Source organism: Microcebus murinus, chromosome 5, assembly GCF_040939455.1.
Source record: "Microcebus murinus isolate Inina chromosome 5, M.murinus_Inina_mat1.0, whole genome shotgun sequence".
Classification (NCBI taxonomy): Eukaryota; Metazoa; Chordata; class Mammalia; order Primates; family Cheirogaleidae; genus Microcebus; species Microcebus murinus.
In genome coordinates this window covers 76,935,107-76,959,124 of record NC_134108.1, presented here as the reverse complement: position 1 = coordinate 76,959,124, position 24,018 = coordinate 76,935,107, and the positions used below count along the sequence as shown (strand labels likewise).

The following is a 24,018-nucleotide window of genomic DNA, read 5'->3' as shown; positions in this document are numbered from 1 at the left end:
TGATGCAACTTTCAGTAGATGGCGGTGTTGGAAGTTGTATGATTGGAAGATATATTTCAGGGAAATTAGATAAAATTGACTCTACATTAGGCCATAATATTTTGTGTTAAATAAAATATCTCTAGTAACACATTTTGTTAAGCAGAACGTTTTCTTTTTTTTTTTTTTTGCCTGAACAGGCAGGAAAAAGAGGCATGTTTAGGATATTGGTTAATAAATTTGTTTGACATTATTTAAATTAGTTAGCCAAATCCTGGCTAAAGCTAACTCTGTTGAAAAAAATCTGCTTTTTAAGATGGTCTGCACATATTCCTTCTGATAGGAACCTGTCTCTACTCACTTCCCTATCAAGACTTGCATAGAGAAAAAGAATTAATAGGTGAATACTCATCACAGTATAAAGGCTTAAAAGACTCAGGAATTTTTGAATTGGAAAAAGGAATCCAATCTATCTACCTATGGAACTAATTGAAATTTTATTTTAGTATTTCAAAAATCAGTCAATAAATAAAATTTAGAGGTATTTGATGAGACAAGATTGCCTGTCCTATACTTTTTAATTCTATATAAACCCAAGCTGGCATACAGAAAGGATAGTCAAAAATCTTTATCCCTTTGGATCAGCAACTTAATCTGTGAATCTTTTATATTTTAATACTCTGGCAAGAAAAATCCTGCAGAGTTGTTAGACACAGGCAATACATCAGGCTAAATAATGATATTTTAAATAGCCTGGAAGTATTACAAGATCTTAGAGGGGAAAAAAAGCTGTTTACTCTCCACCGCCACTAGATATAATCTAAACATTACATTCCTAAAAGGATATGCAATATCACTCACATTCAGTCTAGGCAATTGCATTCCTCTCCTGGTCTGAGCTGAACTCTGCGGCATGATCTTAAGCTTTGGCTATTTGAGGTAAACGAACCCTGTGGTCACGCCTGCTTCGGCTGAAGCTAATGTCAATATGTACAGGCATGGAGGAGAATACTAAAAGCCTAAAAACACGGATTATCTTCAGAAAATGTAATGAGTCAGTTCCTACCCTTATTGATGTCAGATTTTTATAGGGAACATTACATCACATAAAGTCTGAAAAAGAAAGGAAGCCAGAATAAGCAGAGCTGTGCATCAAGGTCTTAAGTCTCACAGAGACATGGTTTAGCTAATGTAGTCATATTCATATGATTTTTATTCAGACAGACTAAGGTAATAAAACAGAAACATACACATTGGGACTATGCACTTATCTGGCTTAGAAACAGAAATATGCACTTTGGATATATGCACTGATGTGAGTATACAAAATTTTATATACACATGTTAAAGAAAAGAACTTCACCTAGCTCCAGAAACATGAAATGTATATGCTTTTCATCTGACCAATGACCCACCCATGACATATATAAAGATGTAAGTTTAATTAAATAATGAAATGTAGAACATATATATGCTAAATGCATCTGATCTTAAAAATCTTTCTATTTTTTAAAAACTCAATATTCATTCTACATCCTACAGCATATCCTCATTTTAATCTCTCAAGATTTAAATATCATTTTATTAAGGATGTCATACTGCCTGATTGAGCTTAAGAGCAAAGTTGCTCATCAAGTGCTCCAGTAATGGGGTAGTGGCATTGTGATTATGTTTTTTTTTTAAGTTCTCATCTATTTGCAATATAAACTTACGTATTTACAGGTGGAATGAAATGATCTATTTGGCTTGACTTAAAAATACCTCAAATACTTCAGAAAAATTAAGCTTAGAGAGTATAGATGAAATACTGATGCAGAATGTTGGTAATTATTGAAGTGAATGGTGAATACACAGGACTCATTATATAGTCATCCCTTGATATGGATGGGGGTGTGAGGTCTACACATACTCGAGTACCACAGTCTGCCCTGCCGAACCCGCCTATAGGAAAAGTCAGCCCTCCATATATGCAGGTTTCCTCATTCCACCAGATCCCTGTTTGGTTGAATAAAATCCATGTATAAGTGGACTCACGCAGTTCAAACTCATGTTGTTCAAGGATCAACTGTATTTTCCTCCCTTCTTTTGTATATGTTTAGAATTTCCCATAATAAAAGCATAAACATAAAGATGACATAAATTTGATTGTGTGCATTCAACTTACCATGTTAAGTATTTTCTGTCATTGTATTAATTCAGCATGTATCTAAAGGGGCTTTTGTTTGTATTTTGGGGGTTTTGGGGGGGGAGGGTCTCCTCTGTTGCCCAAGCTGGAGTGCAGTGGCCTGATCATAACTCACTGTAACCTTCAGTTCCTGTGCTCAAGTAATTCACCCACCTCAGCCTCCCAAGTACCCAGGACTACAGGCTCACGCCACCAAGCCTGGCTAGTTTTTTTATATTTATTTTTGTAGAGGTGAAGTCTTATTTTGTTGCCCAGGCTGGTCTCAAACTTCTAGCCTCAAGCAATCCTCCCACCTCAGTTTTCCAAAGTGCTGGAATTACAGGTAAGAGCCACTGCACCCAGCCTAAAAGGTTTTAATAACATATAGGAACTTCAAATTTTTCTTCAATGTGTTCAAATGCTATATTAAAGTACATATAATAAGTTAACTTTGGAAATAAAAATATGATATTCTTAGGAAAGTAGTATATTCTTTTGTGCATCATTTTCCATATTTTTTTTTCTTTTTTGAGACAGAGTCTCACTTTGTTGCCTGGGCTAAAGTGCTGTGATGTCCACCTAGCTCATAGCAACCTCCAACTCCTGGGATCAAGCAATCCTCTTGCCTCATCCTTTCAAGTAGCTGGGACTACAGGCATGTGTCACATGTCCGGCTCATTTTTCTATATATTTTTAGTTGGCCAATTAATTTCTTTCTATTTTTTTAGTAGAAACTGTGTCTCCCTCTTGCTCAGGCTGGTTTCAAACTCCTGACCTTGAGCGATCCTCCCGCCTAGGCCTCCTAGAGTGCTAGGATTACAGGTGTGAGCCATCGTGCTCAGCCCATTTTCTATATTTTTGAAAGGGGTTTGCAAAGTATGACAGTCCCTGGGGTGAAGGGAAGACCCCTCCAAAGAAATCCCAGGGAGAAGAGCATCTCAACAGCTCAGTAGCCCTGTCTGCACTTCCTTTCTGCATGGGCATTCTGGTCGTTTTTTCTGACAGAAGATTTTTAGGCACTACTTACTGATATATGTTTTCAAGCATCTGGTCAATAAAATACAATAATTATGAACTCGTCTCTCTTTTTGTTTGGCAGTGTTCATGAGAGACAACACAGTATTCATGGCAGATAAATGATACAATTTTATCTTAGTTGACATGGATTTTTATAATGGGGCTTGTGGTTCATTCACATATGAGAAAAAAGTTCTTAAAATTAAGTACTTTTGTTTTCCAACAAAATTGGTTCATAAACCTGAATACATATGCATATTCTAGCATTGATGAATGGTGCTTGAGTGCCACCTGGTGGCTCTCTTCCTCCATCTAGCATGATTATCTGATCCTCTGGCATGAGGAAAATCCTTGCACCAGCCTGGCACTCCACATGCCAAATTAAAATAAGACAGTCGTTGCCAAATGGATCATCTGCTCCAAGACTGTAGAATCCTGAACCTCATAACACAATAGGATTCATATTTTGAAATGTATAGATGACTCTGTTCTATTATGGCCAAATACTCTAACAATACAAAAATTGAAAGGCAAAAAAAAAAAAAAAAATAGTAGCATTTGTTATTTTAAATAACATATCATGTTTTAACATCCTATTGAGTATCATGACTCATTCTCACCTCTTAGAGGGAGCTTGAGATTTGGAGTAAGAAAACCAGACAACTGTATTTAATGTGATCTTTGAGCCAATGAAGAAAATTTTTCCTGTTTCGAGTAAAACAAAAAACTTTTGAAATACTCTCTTTTTTTCCTCCCCATAATCACTTTTAAAAGGTTGTTACGTGAAGAGAATAATAGAGAAACAAGCCTGAGCAAGATTGAGAACCCCCTCATTACAAAAAATTAAAAAATTAGTGGGGTGTGGTGGTGTGCGCGGATAGTCCCAGCTACTCAGGAGGCTGAGGCAGGAAGATCACTTGAGCCCAGGAGCTGAGATTGTAGTGAGCTAGGATGACGCCACTGCACTCCAGCCTGGGTGACAGAGCAAGACCCTATCTCAAAAAATAAAATACAAAATAAAACAATAAAAATAAAATAGTCCATATTCAATGTAGCTTGGGTTTACTTAATAACTTACAAAATAGGTCCCCAGAAGAACAGTGCATAAAGATTGCACAATATCAATATATTAGAGGACTAATGGAAGGAGCTAATAAACTCTTGCTTCTGTCCAGAAAAGGGAATGTGAGGCTTTTGGGGACTATAAGGGAGGTAGGCAAGCAAAGTCAAGATCCAGAGGTGACCAACACCTCCAGTGCTCAAAAGTATGGTTTGCCAAATTCCTTCTGTTGAATATTAGGCTTCTTTTTTTCTCATTTCCAAATCAGAAAATGTAATAGATAGATTAGGACACATCAACTTGTCAGGTCATTGCTGTCTATTTCTGAAACTCCAATCTTTCTGCTGACCCATCAACTGACCAAAATTTTCAAAGTACATATACCATCATAAACCCCAAAGTACCTATCTTCATTTTTCACCATACTTCTTCTTATGCATCAGCCACAACTCAGTTGCTCACTTCTATGTCTTCCTCCTCTCAAAGTCATATTCATCCTCTGAATACTAGTTTAAACCGTGCATGTTCCATGAGTACAAATATTATCCTCCTGAGAGAATCTTTGTCTTCCCTATATACCCGCCAACCCAGAACCACATGGAGTGAGGGAGGGGCAGATTTCCTGGGAAGAAGGGAGAAAAAGAATGCTGGGCAGATGAAAACAAGAGGTAACCACTACAGTTACAGTAGGAACAAATTATAAAGGTAAAAACTGTTCTCTAAACAAACTGTTCAGAGAAATGCAAAAGGTCAGTTCTGCTAGGGATACAGGGAATGGTGACAGAAAAAGTACTTGGAGCTAAAATGTGGAAATTAGTGAAATAACAGGCTGAAGAAAATGGTACTTAATTAGGCAGAAAGCAGAGAGCCACTGATTTTTTCTTTTAAAAACACAATGGCATGATTTAATCTAGGATATAGGAAGATTTATTAGTCATTGGTGTGTGATAATGTTTCTCAAAGCGTGATTCTTGGCCAACCAATATCAAAAATTATTCAAGTACTTGGTTTAAAAATGCAAATTCCTGGTTCCCACCCAAATTTACCAAATAAGAATCTTTGAAGGTGAATCATGGGTATTTGCATTTTAAACATGCATAACAGGTAGTACTTCTACATTCTAAAAAGCTGAGAACAGCTAAGGTAGAATTTTAACAGGAAAAAAGTCTTTAATAGTAAACCTACACAATTCATTTCCAAAATATTTTCATTGGAAACCTCCCACTTAATCCTCATGCATTTTTGTCTGTCACTAGCTATGTGATCGGGAAATAATTTAACTGCTATGAGCCACAGTTACCCAGACTGTAAAAAAGTAAAATTTGAACTAATTCATCCTCCAAGTCTTTTAAACATTATGACATCATGATTTGTCAATTCTGGTTTTTGAAACATTTTTATAGCAGTGTACAGTAAAGAGTTAATTCAGCAGGCATTGGTTACTCAAACTCTGCATGTATCAGAGAAAAGACTCTTTTTTTTCTTTTTTTTATTACTTTTTTTATATATTTTTTTTATTTTCTCTAAAGACACCTGTACTTCTCAGTTCTAGAGAAAAGACTCTTGACCTAGTCTTGAAAGAGAACTTCTGAGTCCTTAGATCCTGCCTGATAAGAGTGTTTTTGTATGCTTCAGGCTTTGGGCCATTCTGTGTGGGTTTGGCCTTTGTGGGGCTGGCGACTGAGTAGTAAAGGTCAGTCATATGGCTACCACATAACTATGTGACTGAGCATCAGTAAAAATCCTGGACACTAAGGCTTGAGCAAGCTTCCCTGGTTCACAATACTGCACACACGATATCATGCATCATTACTGGGAGAATTAAGGGCATACCTATGCAGCTTCACGGGAAGGCAACACCTGGAAGTTTGTGCCGGTTACTCTGGACTTCAGCTCTGCACCTTTTCCCACTGCAGATTTTAGTCTGCATCTTTTCACTATAATCATGAGTATAACTGCTTTTCTGAGTTCTGTGAGTCCTTCTAGATAACCATCAAGGCTGAGCATAGTCTTGGGAACTCCTGACACAACAGCATTTCAACATTATCATATTGTCAATGTGATTTTCAACTCCAGTAAGCTTTAAGTATGACATTTTATATTAACTTTTTATTTTGCTACTGTTTGACTCAGTATCTACAGGAAATTTATCCTAAAGAAATCATATAAAATAAGAAAAGGACTATATGAATTAAAATGTTTATTATAGTATAATAGAAAATTGAAAACAACCTAAGTTTCAAACATTATAGGAATGGCTTAATGAATGATGATATGTCCACCTAGCAGAATAGTATATAGTTATTAATAGTTATTAAAATGCTTAAAGAACATAACTCTTACCAAATTGCATATGTATGTGAACAAAAACTAAAACAGAATATGGACAAATAAGAGATGATGATTTATGGTGGTATTTGGATATTTTTAAATTTTTATTATTGTTGTAATAATATTGCTTTTATAATAAGTATACATTTTGAAGCACTAAATTGTAAATTTAATTCTGTGGTTTACAGTACTAATTCAATTTTTTTAAATTTATACTTCTGAAAATCATGGATCACTGATATATAGACAATCCATTAACTAAAATAGGAAGTCTAGGTTCTATGTGGAGCCAGGTCCCTTAAATATAAGATTAAAAAATAAGAGAATGGAACAATGTAGAGACAACATTATGTAATGGAAGAAGATTGGAATTTAGAGCCAAACCTAAGTAGGTTGAGCATCAACTTTACCTGCTACTAGCCTTGAGCAGTTTCCATCACCTCGCAAAGCCTGAGTTTCTTCATTTGTGAAATGAGGATAATAATAACAACTGCATTGTATAGTTATTGCAACAAAGAAGTAAAGCATTTAATACAGTACCTGGCCCCAAAAAAGAGGTGAATAAATGTTCAGCCCCTTCTCACTCCCTCAATTCTAATCTCAAAGATTCTAGATGTTAATCTATATATATTTTAAAGTTCTTTTCATCCTGTAAGACCTAGTTTCAATATTATATTAATTACGAAGCAATGCAGTCTCCATGGCATAAATAATGATGACTCAATAGATCTGAAAAGAAATCTTAGTTTTAGGTGATTGATTTAAGAGTTGATAAATGCATACATTACATTTGGGCTTTTTTCCACCAAGCTAAGTCATAAATCTAATTCTGAAAATCATATAATCTTATTTAAACCTCTGTTATTAATTTTCAAATCCAAAATAGAGCAGCATTACCATAATAAATACTTATCAGAAGTCATTAATAAACCAAAACCACCAGCAACAATAAAAAAAAAATCAGAGAAATAATGGAATAAAACAATGAATGGAAACTCTTACCACAGCCACTGTCACTGCCTTCCAAAAGCTTCTGGGCATTGTATTTTGCTAAGGAATTCAAAGATGGAAAATTATAGAAATCGTCTCTCTATTTTTAAGCGCACAACAGATAATTGTGTTCAAATTGTCTTTCCTTGATTAGTTCAAAAGCAAAATAAAAAACGAGAGTGCACAAGTATTTTCCTTCAGTTTGCAATGTTTCGTTGTACATCTAGCCTATCTGATGTGTTGCTTTAATTATGTTTCTGTGTGGGAAGTATTGTCTCCTACCAAAGCAAGCTCTTTATTTGGTCAGACAGGAGATTCAGAGAAAAACAAGTAAGGCAATTTTCATTTTCTTACTAGTGGGAGTCAAGTATGCATTGAGGAAATATTTGTCATGCTCACCACATTTTTGTCATATGCTCATCTCACAGAGCCAGCATACAACTTAGAAAAAAGAAGAATGGCTGCTATGTATAATGTTGGAGAAATAATCCCTGCCACCCGTCTTTCCTCCTACAAGGTTGCCAGGACAGTCTTTCTAAATTTGAATCTTGCTTCTTAAGGTCTCATTTTTATCTCCAGTCTGACATTCAGGCTCTCCAGCCTGCTTCCAGTGATCTTCTCCTGGAAAGCCCCTCAACAACAGGGCCAGACTAGTTCAACTCTGTACATTTGCTCATCTTGCCTTAGCTGCTTACCATGACTTTTCTCCAAATACTAATCATCTCTCAAGACCCAGCTCAAGCCCTCTCTCATTTGTAAGACTTTTCCTAGCCCTGATAGCTCACACTCTCTCTGAATGCCCACAGCAGTTCTTTCTTGTCTGAACTCTTTTTTTAGCACCTAATAAAATACTCCTTTGCACTCTTGCCATTCCAAGTAGCCACAGCCTTTTTATGATCCATCTTTTACTCCACTCGTTGGAAAATAGTAACTGTGGTATTGTGGAAGTAAAAATGATGGTCATATCTGTGGTAGATTATGTTATTTTTTGCAATTATTCACTTCTTCCTTTGTAAATAAAATACATTTCTCCATCCCCTTGGCTTTGAGATTGAACATGTGAATTGATTTAGTCAATGGAATATTCGCTATATGTTACTTCCAAACAGAAGCTTTTAGAGAGATTACAAAATTCCAAAAGTCCCCTAGTTCTTGTGCCCTCTTCCATAAGAAAAGCACACAAGGCTCTCCTTCAGTTTAGGTCCCTAAATAAGAAGATAATGGAGTAGACAAAGCCTGCAGTTTGGATAGAGTGACAACATTTGACTCGTAGTTGACAACATGAACCTAAGGCAAGAAATAAATATTTGTTATTGTAAACCACTGAGAATTTGATATTATTGTACGATGAAAGCTGACTGATAAAATATCCAATATTTTGCATGCATTGTGTCATGTATCCATAATATCTCATTTAATTGACACATAATCCTATGTGTTATGTACTTTATTATCCCCATTTGACATATGATAAAACAAGAATAAGAGAGATAAAGTAACTAGCCCAAAACAAACAGTGCTGTAAGATTTTAGAATCAGACACATCAGGCTTTAAAGTTAGATTTTGCCATTTATTAAATATAGTATCATAGACAAGATACAATCATATTGAAACTCAGTAAAATTAGAGATAATACCTGAGTTTCTTCTCACAAAGTCCACTTTTAAGGGCTGTTGGGAAGATTAAATTAAATAATGTGTTTGAATAACCAAATGATTTAATAAATGAGTATTTTAATTTATGTTACCCCTACATTAGGCACTGAGATAAAGTCTTAGAAGCAGGTAGTTTAGGCAGCATGTGTGAAGAAGGAGGGAAAGTGGGACAGAGAATGAGAAAAAGAAAATGATCAGGTTACAGTTTGGGAAATGGGCTCAATCCCACTAAGATACCATGCAAACTATGTCTCAGATGGCCAACTAAGATCCTAGCAGGCCCAAACCCTTTCACAAATAAGAACTCATGTTTACTTACAAGCTCTGGACAAAACAAACAAACAAAAAACCAACGAGCAAAAGCAATGACCTGAAGTCACTGGGAAGTGAACACTCCATGTAGATTTTGGAAGAATCAAAACTTGGAAGAAGGACCAGAAAGAGGATGATTTTGCCCTTGTTACAGATTTTAGTCTGTGGATAGGCTGAAGTCAGCACTGCACAGTGTAGCTAAACCTCTAATAGGAAGCAGTCTTTCTAGCCTGAGAAATTAGAGAATGGAATTCAGGGTGACCGCAGACCCTGGAAAGTGTGGAATGAATCTGAGAAAGAAGAGAGCCAGAAAGGGAGAGGCCTGAATTCTGTTTTTAAACCCTACCAAAGTCCCTGGAGTATATGTGAATAAGGAAGTACCTCAGCTAAGGACAAAAGGAATGAACAAGAGATTTGAGCTGCTGGCCCAGAGAAACAGTTTACCGGTTGAGTTTGACAAAGTTAATTTTTCACTTAAAAAAAATTAACACTTTTTGGAGAAATAGAATATAGAGTCTTAACTACATAACATTCCACAATGTCTGGGACACAATCCAAAATTGCTCAATATGTTAAGAACTAGGAAAATGTGACCCATTTTCAAGAGACAAGACAATGAACCAAGATCAACTTCAAAATGATCTAGATGATGAAATTAGCAGGCATGAATTTTAAAGCAGATTTTATAACTGTCCATTGAAATAAATGAAAATATTAATATTTAAAACATAAAGAATCTGAATAAAAATATAAACTATTAAAACAAAGGAAATTCTTGAAATAAAAAAATGCAATTTTGAAAATAAAAATCAGACTAGGTGGGCTTAACAGCAAATTAGACATGACAGAAGAAAGAATCAGCTATCTTAAAGACAAACTAATATAAATTATCCAATCTGAAGGACAAAGACTTTTTTTTTATTACTATTTTTTTTTATTTCAGCATATTATGGGGGTACAGATTTTAAGATTTCAATAAATGACCATTTCCCCCCTCCCCCTACAAGTCTGAGTCTCCAGCATGACCATCCCCCAGATAGTGCACGTCTCACTCATTATGTATGTATATACCCGCCCCCCCCACCTGACCAATACCCTATTACTGTAGTACCTATGTGACTACTTAGGTGCTGTTCAGTTAATACCAATTTGCTGGTGAGTATATGTGGTGCTTGTTTTTCCATTCTTGGGAAACTTCACTTAATAGTATGGGTTCCAGCTTTAACCAGGAAAATATAAGATGTGCTATATCACCATTGTTTCTTATAGCTGAATAGTACTCCATGGTATACATATGCCACATTTTATTAATCCATTCTTGGTTTGATGGGCACTTGGGCTGTTTCCACAGCCTTGCAATTATGAATTGTGCTGCTATAAACATTTGAGTGCAGGTGTCTTTTTGTAGAGTATCATTGGATCTTTTGGGTAGATGCTCAGCAATGGGATTGCTGGATCAAATGGTAGATTCACTTGTATCACTTTAAGGTATCTCCATAATGCTTTCCACAGAGGTTGAACTAGTTTGCAGTCCCACCAGCAGTGTAGAAGTGTTCCTCTCTCTCCACATCCACGCCAGCATTTATTGTTCGGAGAGTTTTTGATAAAGGCCATTCTCACTGGAGTTAAGTGATATCTCATTGTGGTTTTGATTTGCATTTCCCTGATGATTAGAGATGTTGAGCATTTTTTCATATGTTTGTTGGCCATTCTTCTGTCTTCTTTAGAAAAGTTTCTGTTCAAGTCCTTTGCCCACTTTTTAATAGGGTTATTTGATTTTTTTCTTCCTGATTTTCGTGAGTTCTAAGTATATTCTAGGTATCAGTCCCTTATCGGATGCATAGGATGCAAAAATTTTCTCCCATTCTGTAGGCTGTTTACTTTCATAACTGTTTCTTTGGCTGTACAGAAGCTTTGTAGTTTGATCATGTCCCATTTATTTATTTTTGTTGCTGCTGTGATTGCCTTTGGGGACTTCTTCATAAACTCTTTGCCTAGGCCAATGTCTAGGAGAGTGTTTCCAACTTTTTCCTCTAGAGTTCTAATAGTTTCATACCTTAAGTTTAAGTCTGTTATCCAGCGTGAGTTGATTTTTGTGAGAGGTGAAAGGTGTGGGTCCTTCTACAGGTGGCCTTCTACAGGTGTGTGTAGCCTTCTACAGGTGGCTATCCGGTTTTCCCAGCACCATGTATTGAAAAGGGATTCTTTTCCCCAGCGTATGTTTTTGTCTGCTTGGACAAAGACTTTTTTAAGATTGTTAAAAATCTATCAAAGTCTTAGAGATCTGTGAGACAATAACGGAAGATCTAACATACATGTAATCAGATTTAGAGAAGGAAAGCAGAGAGAGAAAAAATTATTTGAAATATAATGGACAAAATTTTTGAAATTTGGTGAAAGACATAATTTACAGATTCAAGATGTTAAAAAGGATTAATATAAAGAAAACTACCATTCTTGGACACATCATAGTCCAAATGCTAAAAAGCAACAATAAAGAGAAGATCTTGAAAGTAGCCAGAGAAAAATGATGCATTTCATATAGGAGTACAGCTATTCCAAATACACACTGATTTCTCATCAGAAATTATGCAGATCAGAAAAGAGTGAAATTTCTCTAAAGTGCTGAAAGTAGAAAAAATCTGTCAAGTTTTATATGCCATGAAAAGGAGAATTGCAGAATAAGAAATGCCAAAGAACTTTCTTTAGACTGAAAGAAAAATGAAACCAAATGGAAATTCAGAAAAAAATAGCAAACTTTGGCAATGGTTACTGTGAGTAAATATAAAAGGCCATTTTTTTCTCTTTAAAAAATATACATGACTATTTAAAGCAAATATGACATCGTCCTGTAGGGTTTATAATATATGTAGTTGTAAATATATGACATGCACAATAGTTCCCCCTTATCCTTGGGGGATACATTCCAAGACCCCCAGTAGATGCCCAAAACCAGAGATAATGCCAAACCCTATTGCCACCAAGCAAAATATGTTTCTACTCATGTCTTCCACTCACAAATTTAATGCCTTTTCCATCTTAATTAATTAAGCACCTGCCATGCCCTGTAGCTGTTACTTCTGTAGTCTGAGGTGCAACAGCAAAACTATCATGAATTTCTTCTTCCTTCTTCACAATTTCATGGAATAAAGATCTCTTACTACAGATTTTAGCAACCTCAGCATATGATCTTTTTCCTTTCCTTTTTAAGTCGAGAACTTTCACCTTTTCAATTAAAGGAAGCACTGTAGGCTTCTCTTTGGCATATCCAAATTGCCAGCAACACTTCTCCTGCACTTTGGGGCCATTATTAAGTAAAATAAGAGTTACCTGAAACAAGCAGTGTGTTAGCACAACAGTCACTCTGATAATCAGGACGGCTACTAAGTCAATGGCTGAGTAGCATGTACAGCGTGGACACACTGGACAAAGGGATGATTCATGCCCTGGGTGGGACAAAGCAGGATAAAACAAGATGTCATCACACTACTCAGAACAGCATGCAATTTAAAACTTACACATTATTTCTGGAATTTTCCACTTAATATTTTTGCATTGCAGTTGACTGTGTGTAACTGAAACCATAGAAAAAGAAACAGTGGATGGGGAGGGGAACTACCCTGCATAAAGCTTGGACAGGAGGTAGTTAATTGATATATACGGTTGCATGGTTTTTACATTTTTACATGAAACCAAACACACACACACAAAGAGATCTAGCTAAAAAGTCAGTAGAGGGCCAGTGCAGTGGCTCATGCCTGTAATTCCAGCACTTTGGGGGGCAGAGGTGAACTCCAGCACCTGAGGCTAGGAGTTCACCCCAGCCTGGGCATCATAGCAAGACTCCATCTCTATGAAAATATTTTTTTAATTAGCCAGGTATGACATTGAGTGCCTGTACTTCTAGTTACTTGGGAGGCTGAGACAGGAGGATCACTTGAGCTCAAGAGTTCAATGCCACAGTGAGCTGCGATCCAAAAAACAAAAAAAGTCAGTAGATAAATAAAACAGAATTTTGAAAAATACTCAAATGTTAAAAAAGAAGGCAGACAAGGAAGAACAGAGGAATAAAAGAGAGCCAAAACAAACAGGAAACATAATAAAACGATAGCTCTAAATCCAACCATTAATAACTAGATTAAATGTTAATGAACTAAATACACCAATTAAGGACCTAAATTGTAGAATAAACAAAAACTAAGATCTAACAATGTGCTATCTACAAGAGATGTACTTTCAATATAAAGGCACAGGTTAAAAGGAAATGGAAGGAGAAGATACACTATGCAAATGATAACCATAAGAAGGCTGAAGTGGCTATATTAATATCAGATGAAATAAACTTCAAAAATCATTACACCAGAGTACAAGGAAAATAGAGTTGCCCCTGTCTTCAGTAAGTGCCTACACGGCAGAGAGAGCTCTCAAGCAGAAAAACAATGACAGGCATAAGATGCCAAAACCCTCTGCTGATGTAGGTGAATTTAATGAGCCAAGAAGATATGGGAAAGCTATCAGTGACATCTGGTACAAGGTGAATTAATAAATGAATTAATAAAGAGTGGCCCCAGCAAAATTGATAAACAGAAAACTCTTCTGCTGTAAGCACCTAGAAACACTAGGCAAGTGTTACAAAAGTATTTTTTAAATGCACAGCCAATCTCCCAATAAAGTTACCAGAAATTAAAAATGTGAGTGACAATCAAGTGATCTGATGCTATAGCTGCAGAGGAAAGTCATGAAGTTTGTAGGTGGATAAGAATAGATTTTATAACTCAGCAGATTCTTGGCTCTCTCATTGATTGGCAAAGCAGTTCAGGTCCCATAATTGCCCATCTGCAAGATGGCTCCATTCTACTAAGAGAGACAGTCTTGGCATTTCATTCATTCTCTAAAGCCCTGTCCAATCAGAAAGAGACTCTGTGTGTGTCATGTTTTTTTCTGTTGTAAGCAACAGAAAACTGGCTTGGAGGTGGGGAAGGATACATGTGGAGAAGGAGGGAATTCTTGGCTTATGTAAATGAGACGTAAGGCTTTGCTGGGTTCAGCACTCAGATAACATCAATATGACTTGTTTTCCCTCCATCCCTCTACTCTTCTTTCCTCCACACTGGCTTTCCTCATGGAGGTCTACGTGGTAGCAAGACAGCATGCATCTCTAGACTTATGTCTTTATTGCTTCTTGTCCAGTAAATAAGAAAGTTTCTCTTCTACTGTAGGAAAACAAAAGCCTTGAGCCTGACTCTAGTCAGTCCAAATGGGGTAACATGTCCATTCCTAAACCAATCACAAAGGGAATGCACTATTCTGCTATGCCAGTTAAGTCATATTCCCACTCCTGAAACACAGAGTGGTATTAATACCACTCAAGCTACCATACCAGACTCTTTAGTGCCCTTAGTCACATTTGCTTGTGCCACCTCTAATTTCAGCTACAGCCATGATAGGACGTTCTGTGCATGCTGAACCTGACCCACCCAAGCACCTGCCCTGTACTTCTACACTTTTCTTCTTAAAAAGGGGAGTTCCCTCAACCTCCACATAGGCATAGACCAGAGGCACAGGGGAATTAATGTCCCTAGTGGCAACATTCAACCAAGTAGAGATGGGGATAGCACCCCAGCCTCCCAACCTACAGAGGGTGGTACCTAGGAACATTCTAATAAGTTTTCATAGGATCTTTGACAAGATCAAGCCCCCGCCCCCATTGCCCACGATGATGATCAGCTTCATAACACACTCTATTGGCTATTGGCTTTTCCATGTTCCATATGTTCCATACTCTCCCTACTCCCTCCCTCCTGCTTCTGATATTATCTCATAAATAAATCATCTGTACCCAACTCCTCACCTCAGGCTCTACTTAAAGGGAATCTAAACTAATGAACTGCATGAACTGGAAGTGAGATAAAGGATGCTTTCTCTGAGAAGAATTAGGACACCATTACCAAAATGATGAACTGGCCTGAATAGCACAAAACCACAAATGTCTATAAGAAGGTTTTGTTTTTCTTAAGTTTAAGGTGCAAACTTGGGAAGACAAAATCAAGAGTTGTCATTAACCTTAAAAAAAAAAGTTGTCAGAAAAAAATGTGGACACCTAATTAAGATGGGATCACAGTTAGAAAAAGGGGACCATGGGAATCTGACAAGTAACACTTAGGGACCTATTTAATCAATGTGGCAATGAAACATTACAAAATAAATATCAAGGAACATGATTGTAAAGAATCTTAGCTCTTTCATAGATGAGGAATCTTTGTTCTTTTTTTCCCCCCTTAAATAAGGACAAATAGAGCCAATATAAAGCACAGAAAATTACTCTAGTAAAACACAGAAACTCTGTTCTCCAGATAGATTGCACAGAAGATAAAGAAAAACCTTTCATATTGTAGGCAAAGGCATTAATGAGTAAACCAAGAAAGCAAGACAATCAGAACTGAGCAAACTATGCCAAAATTTTAACCCATTTCATATATTCCCTTCAGACTTAGGTGTTATAAACAAACGCAAATAAAACTCACTTTCAAATTTCATATCTTAGAATAAATTGACACCTGAGGATTCCCTTTTTCATTCTTATCTTCTCAAAAGTATACAATGAAGTGTCCCAGAAGCTACCTGATGTATGATATCACAGACTAGATGCAGGAGATATAATTCAGTAGATATCAAAGAGATTTATAAAAATTTAAAACAATGCAATTCTTCTCACTAATTTTTTTAAAACATAGTTTTCATTAAATTATGTTATTTAGGTTAGCATACAATCAGTTCATCATTTCTGTTTTTCAAAAGAATCAAATACTTTAAAGATTTCTCAGTTTTCTCTCACCCAATCTTTCTAGTAAAATAAATAAATAAATAAAAAGATTTCTCAGTTTTCATTTCTAATATGGCAAATGTTGATAAATCTAACCTACTTAAACAGAAGCTCTTTAATTGTCCTTAAAAGTTTAAGGATGTAAAGTGATCCCGAGACTAAAGAGTTTGTGAATATCTGCAGTAGGAAAAAACTACTCTCTTTTTTCCTTGAAAAACAAAACATATAAATAGTATTTTTCTCCATTTACCAGTGTTCATAGTATAATCTCAACTTCTTATTTTAGTAGATAGTATAATCTCAACTTCCCATATTAGTTGATAGTATAATCTCAACTTCCCACAGTTACCTTTAAATTAAAATAGTTTACTTCTACTTCACATAGAAAATTGGATGAGGGTAGATAATTGAAATCTGTTTAGTATAAAGGTGCATTTTAGCAGACTAGCAAAGCTCATGAACACACATAACACAGCTTTCTGTAGCCATACACACCCTTTTTGTATCGTAGAGCGGCAAATATGAACAAATTCATTAAATGACCTAAAGATATAGCCTCTCTATGGCACAAAAAAAAAATAAGCAAAAGCATAGAAACTTAATACAATGTTTAGTAATCAAAATCTCAGCATCATATCTTAGAAATTATTTAGGTATCCAATTACTATTCACAATTTAGCTTTTTTTGGGGGGGGGGGTGTTTCACTCTGTCACCCAGGCTGAAGTGCAGTGAGTGGCATGATCATAGCTCACTGCAACCTCCAACTCCTGGGCTCAAAGCAATCCTCCTGCCTCAGCCTCCCAAGTAGCTAGAACTATAAGTGTGCAACACCACGCCTGGCTAATTTTTTTTAATTTTTGGTAGAGACAGGGTCTCACTATAATGCTCAGACTCATCTCAAATTTCCGGCCTCAAATGATTCTCCCACCTCAGCTTTCCAAAGTGCTCAGTTCACAGGCAGGAACCACCACACCCAGTCATCTTCACTTAATATTAGATAAGATTTTAAGCTACCCAGAGATCTCAGAAATTATGTTTAAACTGGCACACTACAAAAATTTTATTATTATTTATATAAAAGTTTGTCAAAATAATAATCAATTTTATTTCACACAAGTTTATATTTTTATAATCTTAAACATTATGGAGAAGTTTTTAGTTTATTTGACTATAAAACCTATGTAAGTTCTCTATAAGTTTAGGAAAAACAAGCCCAAGTAAAATAAGATATAGACTTCTATTTTATTTATTAACACTGATAAATCAAGAAAAGACATAGTTGTTATTTTCTTTTATTTCCTTTTATATAGAGACAGAGTCCCATTCTGTTGCCCAGGCTAGAGTGTGGTAGAGCCATTATGGCTCACAGCAGCCTGTAGCCTCCAACTACTTGGGCTCAAGCAATTTTCCTGCCTCAGACTCCTGAGTAGCTAGGACTACAGGCACGTGCCAGCACGTTCTACTAATTTTTTTTATTTTTTTGTAGGAACAGGGTCTTTTTTTTTTTTTTGAGACAGAGTCTCACTCTGTTGCCCAGATTAGAGTGCCGTGGCATCAGCCTAGCTCACAGCAACCTCAAATTCCTGGGCTCAAGCCATCCTCCTGCCTCAGCCTCCCAAATAGCTGGAACTACAGGCATGCGCCACCATGCCCGGCTAATTTTTTCTATTTTTTAGTAGAGACAGGGTCTCTCTCTTGCTCAGGCTGGTCTCAAACTCCTGACCTCAAATGATCTGCCTGCCTCGGCCTCCCAGAGTGCTAGGATTACAGGCATGAGCTACTTCGCCCGGCCTGAGACAGGGTCTTGTTGTGTTACCCAGTCTGGCCTCAAATTCTTGACCTCAAGAGATCCTCTCACATAGGCCTCCCAAAGCACTAGGATCACAAATGTGAGGCACTGTGCCTATCTTTGATTTTCTAATCAAAATTATTATAATAACCTCATTTGCCAGAGTTTTCTTAGTTACGTAAACTGGAATTCTTAAAATATTCCTAAATTAGCAGTTTCTGTAAGAAGAATTTTTTTAAATTTTGTACATTTAAAATGTTAGAAGTTAAACATACTTATTTTATGGGAATTTTAGGGATATTTGGTTTATATAAGCACTTATTTAACTCTATAAACTAATTAGAACATAGTACCTTTAAGAGATTATAATCTAGTTTATTAATACATTTCTTTCTAGATATAAGAAAACATTTCATACAAAATGAAATGAAAGGGTCTTTCTGAATTATAGACAGACGCAAAGACACATAGACATATAGAAAATTTTTAGCTTCAGTTCTACAACTTCAGCCATAGGTCAAAAGTAAACCCAGAAATACAAAAACTCAACAGTGCAGATATCAAAGAGCTGTTCTCCTTCCCAGTTAGCATAAAATTCTCAATTGATTTGAGCTCAAAATAAACAACAAACAAAAAAAGACCAGAAAACCAGATTTTCTGCCATCCTTCACCCAACAGAAAATAAACTTCTAACATCCATTTACAGAGATCACCAAATACACCACACCATAAAACCAAATTTTTAATCATTGCTGCCCACCAGTAGGAAATACTTATTTGTCACATGTGAAACAGAAACAAAACAAAGTACAAAATCAATAGAAAGGGGAAAAAAACCTAAAGAAACAGAGAGTCAACCAAATTAAAGTCCTACCAACACTTAGGATTATTTTGGGATCCAAGAAAAAAAATTTACCTAGGTTTAAGTAACTCATGTAGTACAATTTTACAACAATGTAGTTCACCTGGCTTTGTCATTGGGCATCAGTGGAGATAACCATCAAAACTGTTAACGATCTTTTTAAAAGTAAAGTTATGACTTTCATATAAATGTAAATTACACATACCAAAGATTAAAACTCATTGATTAATGAAAGAGCCAATAAGATGTCACAAATGGTTCAAAGGAGAATTTAAAGAACAAACATATATAAATAGGCTGTTACATTTTGGTATACATATGAATAAAATATATCTGGAAAGATTTTAAAACTACTAACACCATTGGTGGCTTCTTGCAAGAGTAACAAGGTGACCAGGGATCAATGATGAGGAGAAGCTTTTCAGTTACTTTCTATGTTTTTGAATTTTGAAATGAGATCATATTTCCTAGTCAATAAATCACATTTTAAAAAAAGCATAATGGTTGGATACCTCTAGTTTCCAAGTAATCATAGAAATCTTCTTTGTAGAATATCTTTTCCTTACCTGCTCCCTAATTCTTCATATTTGTTTTTAGATACATAATGTTGAATATGTATAAATAATCATATTCTTATAACTCCACTTTCATTAAAATTCCATAGCAAAACCTTGATATTGATAGGCAAATTTTTAATAGTACCTTGATGATTAAAGAGGTAAAATTTTATGTTATGTATATTTTACCACAATCTTTTAAGAAAAGAATACTTTGAGTCTTCCAGCCGCCAAGATGATTCTTTTCCCTGCAATATATCTGGGTTGAGTCTCTCTTTCCATAACAGATAATTATCTCTCTGTGTTGTCAAACTCAGGCTGTGTGAGGAATGCTGGGATAGATAGAAGCCCAGGATGGGCTAGTAAGAGAAGTAGGCTGATACCAGGGGAATCTTGCCAAACTAGAACCTAGCACATTATAGCAGATAAATAAATCTTTGTAGAATAAATTAATGAATTATTTCTAATATTCATTTAGCACTGTTTACATATTTGAAATACTTGATCTATTCATGTAGTATTTATCCTGGCTCTAAACTGTAATGAACCTTGAGAGTAAATCCATTTGGAGGGAGAAATATTCAATTAATTCCTACACAGAGGATTAATCTGAGAGACTGACATATTCTTGTCTCCTGCAAAGATTAGAAACATTTGAGCCTCCAGGAATTCTCTCACAAATTCTATGTGCACTTCTCATGGCAGTAACTTTCCCTTCCAATCTGGCAGCGAATGCAATTTAACCTAAAAATATCAGGAGAAGAAAAGGGAACATTTTCTCCTCTTAGTGACTCCACAACGAACACAGTTATGTACTAAGAAATTCTTTAAACAGAGAGTAAAAAGCTTAAAACTCACAAATAAATCTCATAACATTTCCCAAATGCAGTAATATATTCACACAGTACAATTCTGACACCAAGTGGTAAAAAACAGGTATAAGCTCTTTGATCAAAAAATACTGTAGATGGTATTATTATGGGATATTTGGTAAACCAAAAAATATGCAGCCTTTCAATCAATGATATTAGTGCATTTTCTGTTGCTTTTAACAGAATGCCTGAAATTGGGTAGTCCATAAAAAAGAGGAATTTATTTCTCAGTTATGGAGGCCAGGAAGTCCAAGGCCAAGGAGGTACATCTAATGAGGGTCTTCTTGCCGGGGGGGGACGCTCTGCAGAGTCCTGAGGTGGTGTAAGGCATCACATAGCAAGGGGGCTGAGCATGCTAGCTCAGGTCTCTCTTCCTCTTCCTATGAAGCCACCAATCCCACTTCATGATAACCCATTAATCCATTAACCCTTTAATCCACGAATCCCTCATGAGCCAATCATTTCTTAAAGTCCCCACCTCTCAATACTGTCTTCTTGGGGATCAAATTTCAATATGAGTTTTGGAGGGGACAAATATTCAAAGCACAGTAGATGTATTACTGTGTAAGATTCACTGTCAATACTGTGTTTCATCTAATCATTTTTAAAGAAAGAACATTAATATTGCTTCCTACATAGAGTTGCTATGAGAACTGTTGGTAAAAGAGAAAGAAAATTTTAATGCTTGACACACAGTAAGTGCTAAATAAATGTTAACTCTGTTACTGCCTAATTTCATGTCTGCCAGGTTATAGCAGCACTAAGCAAGCTGTCCTTGTCTTCCACATACAGGAGTGAAGGAGAAACAAGGAAAGAACCAAATGAAACAAAGTTTTAACAAGTACTATGATAGACATGTTTAATAAGTACAGGAAAGGCACACAAAAGGGAGAGATTCATTCTGAGTGCTTTCTACCTCAGATATAGACTTTTAGCAACTATATTAATAATCTGCGACCCCCACACACACTGGCCATGTATGATTTACCCAGGGTTGGACACCTGTCTCAGGACTGTTCCACCAAACTTCTCCTTCTAGGAACTTGGATTTAAAATTCTGATACATTTATCAGTCTGAGATATTCACTTGAGCCAAGGATGTAAACTGTTGTGCTATAATGTGGTCATGTGCACAGAAAAATAGGAAAGGCCTGCCTACAGAGAAAAACAAAACAGAAATACAGAGAGAAGCAGAAACAAGAAAGAATTCATGTGTCTCCAGAGAGACATGGAATCTTCTTCTGAGGACCAAGCTGTTTGGAATTCTGATCATTTTCTAACATTTGGTTCAAGATCGGAGAATGTCTTGGACTATATCCTTGCCCTTGAGTTTTGACAGATATCCCTGTATCCTTGTAATATATTTCTCCTCCCTGCTAAATCTTGCCTTAGTAAGTTTGATATTTTCCACTAAATTAAGCACGGCTTAGTCACTGGATAAGCTCAGACATTAACTTCCCACCTAATATTTATCCTAAATAATTAAAATTTTATTCCTTTAAATAGTTGGGTACCACTCTTACATAATGTAATTTTATACTATAAGTTAGATGCTGTTTTTCACCAATGGAACAGCTGGGGTTTTTTGTAGAATGTAAAAGGCTATCAATCTCGATTCTTTGATTAAGAGGAAAATAGATTTACATAAACCTATAGAGAAAAGGATACATTCTAATTTTAAATTCTATAAATATTTAACTAGAATATTTTTCATAGTTAATTAAATTAACGTGTATAAATACTATGCAAATGTTTGTCTTCCATAAGCACAAATTATATCAAGGGGAATCTATGACAGAAAAAAAATACTCACCTAGTGTAAAGATCAAGAAAGGAAGCCAGCTCTCCACAGTTTATGCATATCACATATGCATATCATATTTAAGAAAAAAGTATAAATCAAATTTTAGAAGTAATTGTTCAAATTTAGAATACACTGACATTTTTAAGAAAGAAATCATCTAGCACCCCACCACCAGAAGATATTTCCTTTGTCTATATTTCCACTCAAATGTGAGTTTTACACGGGTCATAACAAATGTACAGGTTTTATGTTGCTTTTCCCCCTAATAATTTATAAACATTTTCCTCATTATTAAACAATCTCTAAAAATATCATCTTCGATAATTGAAAGATGGGAGGATAGTAGGGGAAAGAGAAAAGTTTTCCATGTAATCTAAGCCCTGTTTAGCCACCCAAATACCATATTTTTTTTATTTCAGCATATTATGGGGGTACAAATGTTAAGGTTACGTATATTTCCCATGCTCCCCTCCCCTCGAGTCAGAGCTTCAAGCGTGACCATCCCCCAAAAGTTGCACATCTCACTAATTATGTTTGTATATACCCATCTCCTCCTCCCCTTCCCACCTGCCCAACACCGGGTAAATGTTATTCCTATATGTCCACTTAGGTGTTGATCCGTTAATAGCAATTTTCTGGTGAGTACATGTGGTGCTTGTTTTTTCATTCTTGAGATACTTCACTTAGTAGAATAGGTTTCAGGTCTATCCAGGAATATACAAGAGGTGCTATATCACCATTGTTTCTTTTTATTTATTTATTTATTTATTTTTTATTTCGGCATATTATGGGGGTACAGATTTTAAGGTTTCAATAAATGCCCATTCCCCCCTCCCCCCAAAAGTCTGAGTCTCCATCATGACCATCCCCTAGATGGTACACATCTCACTCATTATATATGTATAGACCTGCCTCCCTCCCCCCTCCCACCTGCCCAATACCCTATTACTGTAGTACCTATGTGTCCACTTAGGTGCTACTCAGTTAATACCAGTTTGCTGAAGAATATATCTGGTGCTTGTTTTTCCATTCTTGGGATACTTCACTTAGTAGTATGGGTTCCAGCTCTAACCAGGAAAATATAAGATGTGCTATATCACCGTTGTTTCTTAGAGCTGAATAGTACTCCATGGTATACATATACCACATTTTATTAATCCACTCATAAATGTTCTCATGTTATATAAAAGCTTTTTGAGACACATGGAGCCAAGTATAGCACCTTTACATACATATAGATATTCCTCTACATTGTGCACAAATAGGGAAAACATATAGGGTCACACTTCTGTGAGTGGTTTGCTGACTAAACAGAAGTAGAAAGAAAGTGAAAATAACCATAGTTCGATTGAGCTTGGATTACTATGAGTTCCTCCAACGTAGTGCCATATTTTATTATGATTGTATCTCTCAAAAAGCAACAGCCCTAAAGTATACATGAATGGTAAAAGAAATACATATTCTCAATTTAGAATAAAAGGTATTGTCAGGATGTCTATTCAAGTCCCTCAAACCCTTTACATCTAGGTCAGCTAGAACTGCTAGTCTGCATTCTAAGAAAGTTCCTATCCTTCCTCAATCTTTTTGTATATCTATCTGCTGGAGGATCTTTGTTCATTATCACCTCTGCTTTGATGTTTTTTCTCCACAATCCATTCCTATTTTGCAAAAAGAAGGCCTAAGCATGAAACTCAGCTTTTTCCTAAATTCAAAACACATACTGTGTGGGGGAGAGGGAGAGGAAGAGAGAGAGAGAGAGAGAAGAAGAAGAAGTTTGCTCACCAAATTTTTTGATTCCAGC

At 35.9% G+C, this 24,018-nt stretch overlaps 1 protein-coding gene across 1 annotated transcript in view; it reads right to left on the bottom strand.

Annotated features, from left to right (window-relative positions):
• FILIP1 (filamin A interacting protein 1) overlaps nucleotides 1-7,761 on the bottom strand; it is a 207,663-nt gene extending 199,902 nt beyond the window's left edge. The window contains exon 1 of the mRNA XM_076003180.1: nucleotides 7,554-7,761. Within this exon, the coding sequence (XP_075859295.1) occupies nucleotides 7,554-7,592 (39 nt within the window). The 5' untranslated portion in view covers nucleotides 7,593-7,761. The remainder of the gene's footprint in view (nucleotides 1-7,553) is intronic.
• Between the last annotated feature and the right edge of the window lie 16,257 nt (nucleotides 7,762-24,018).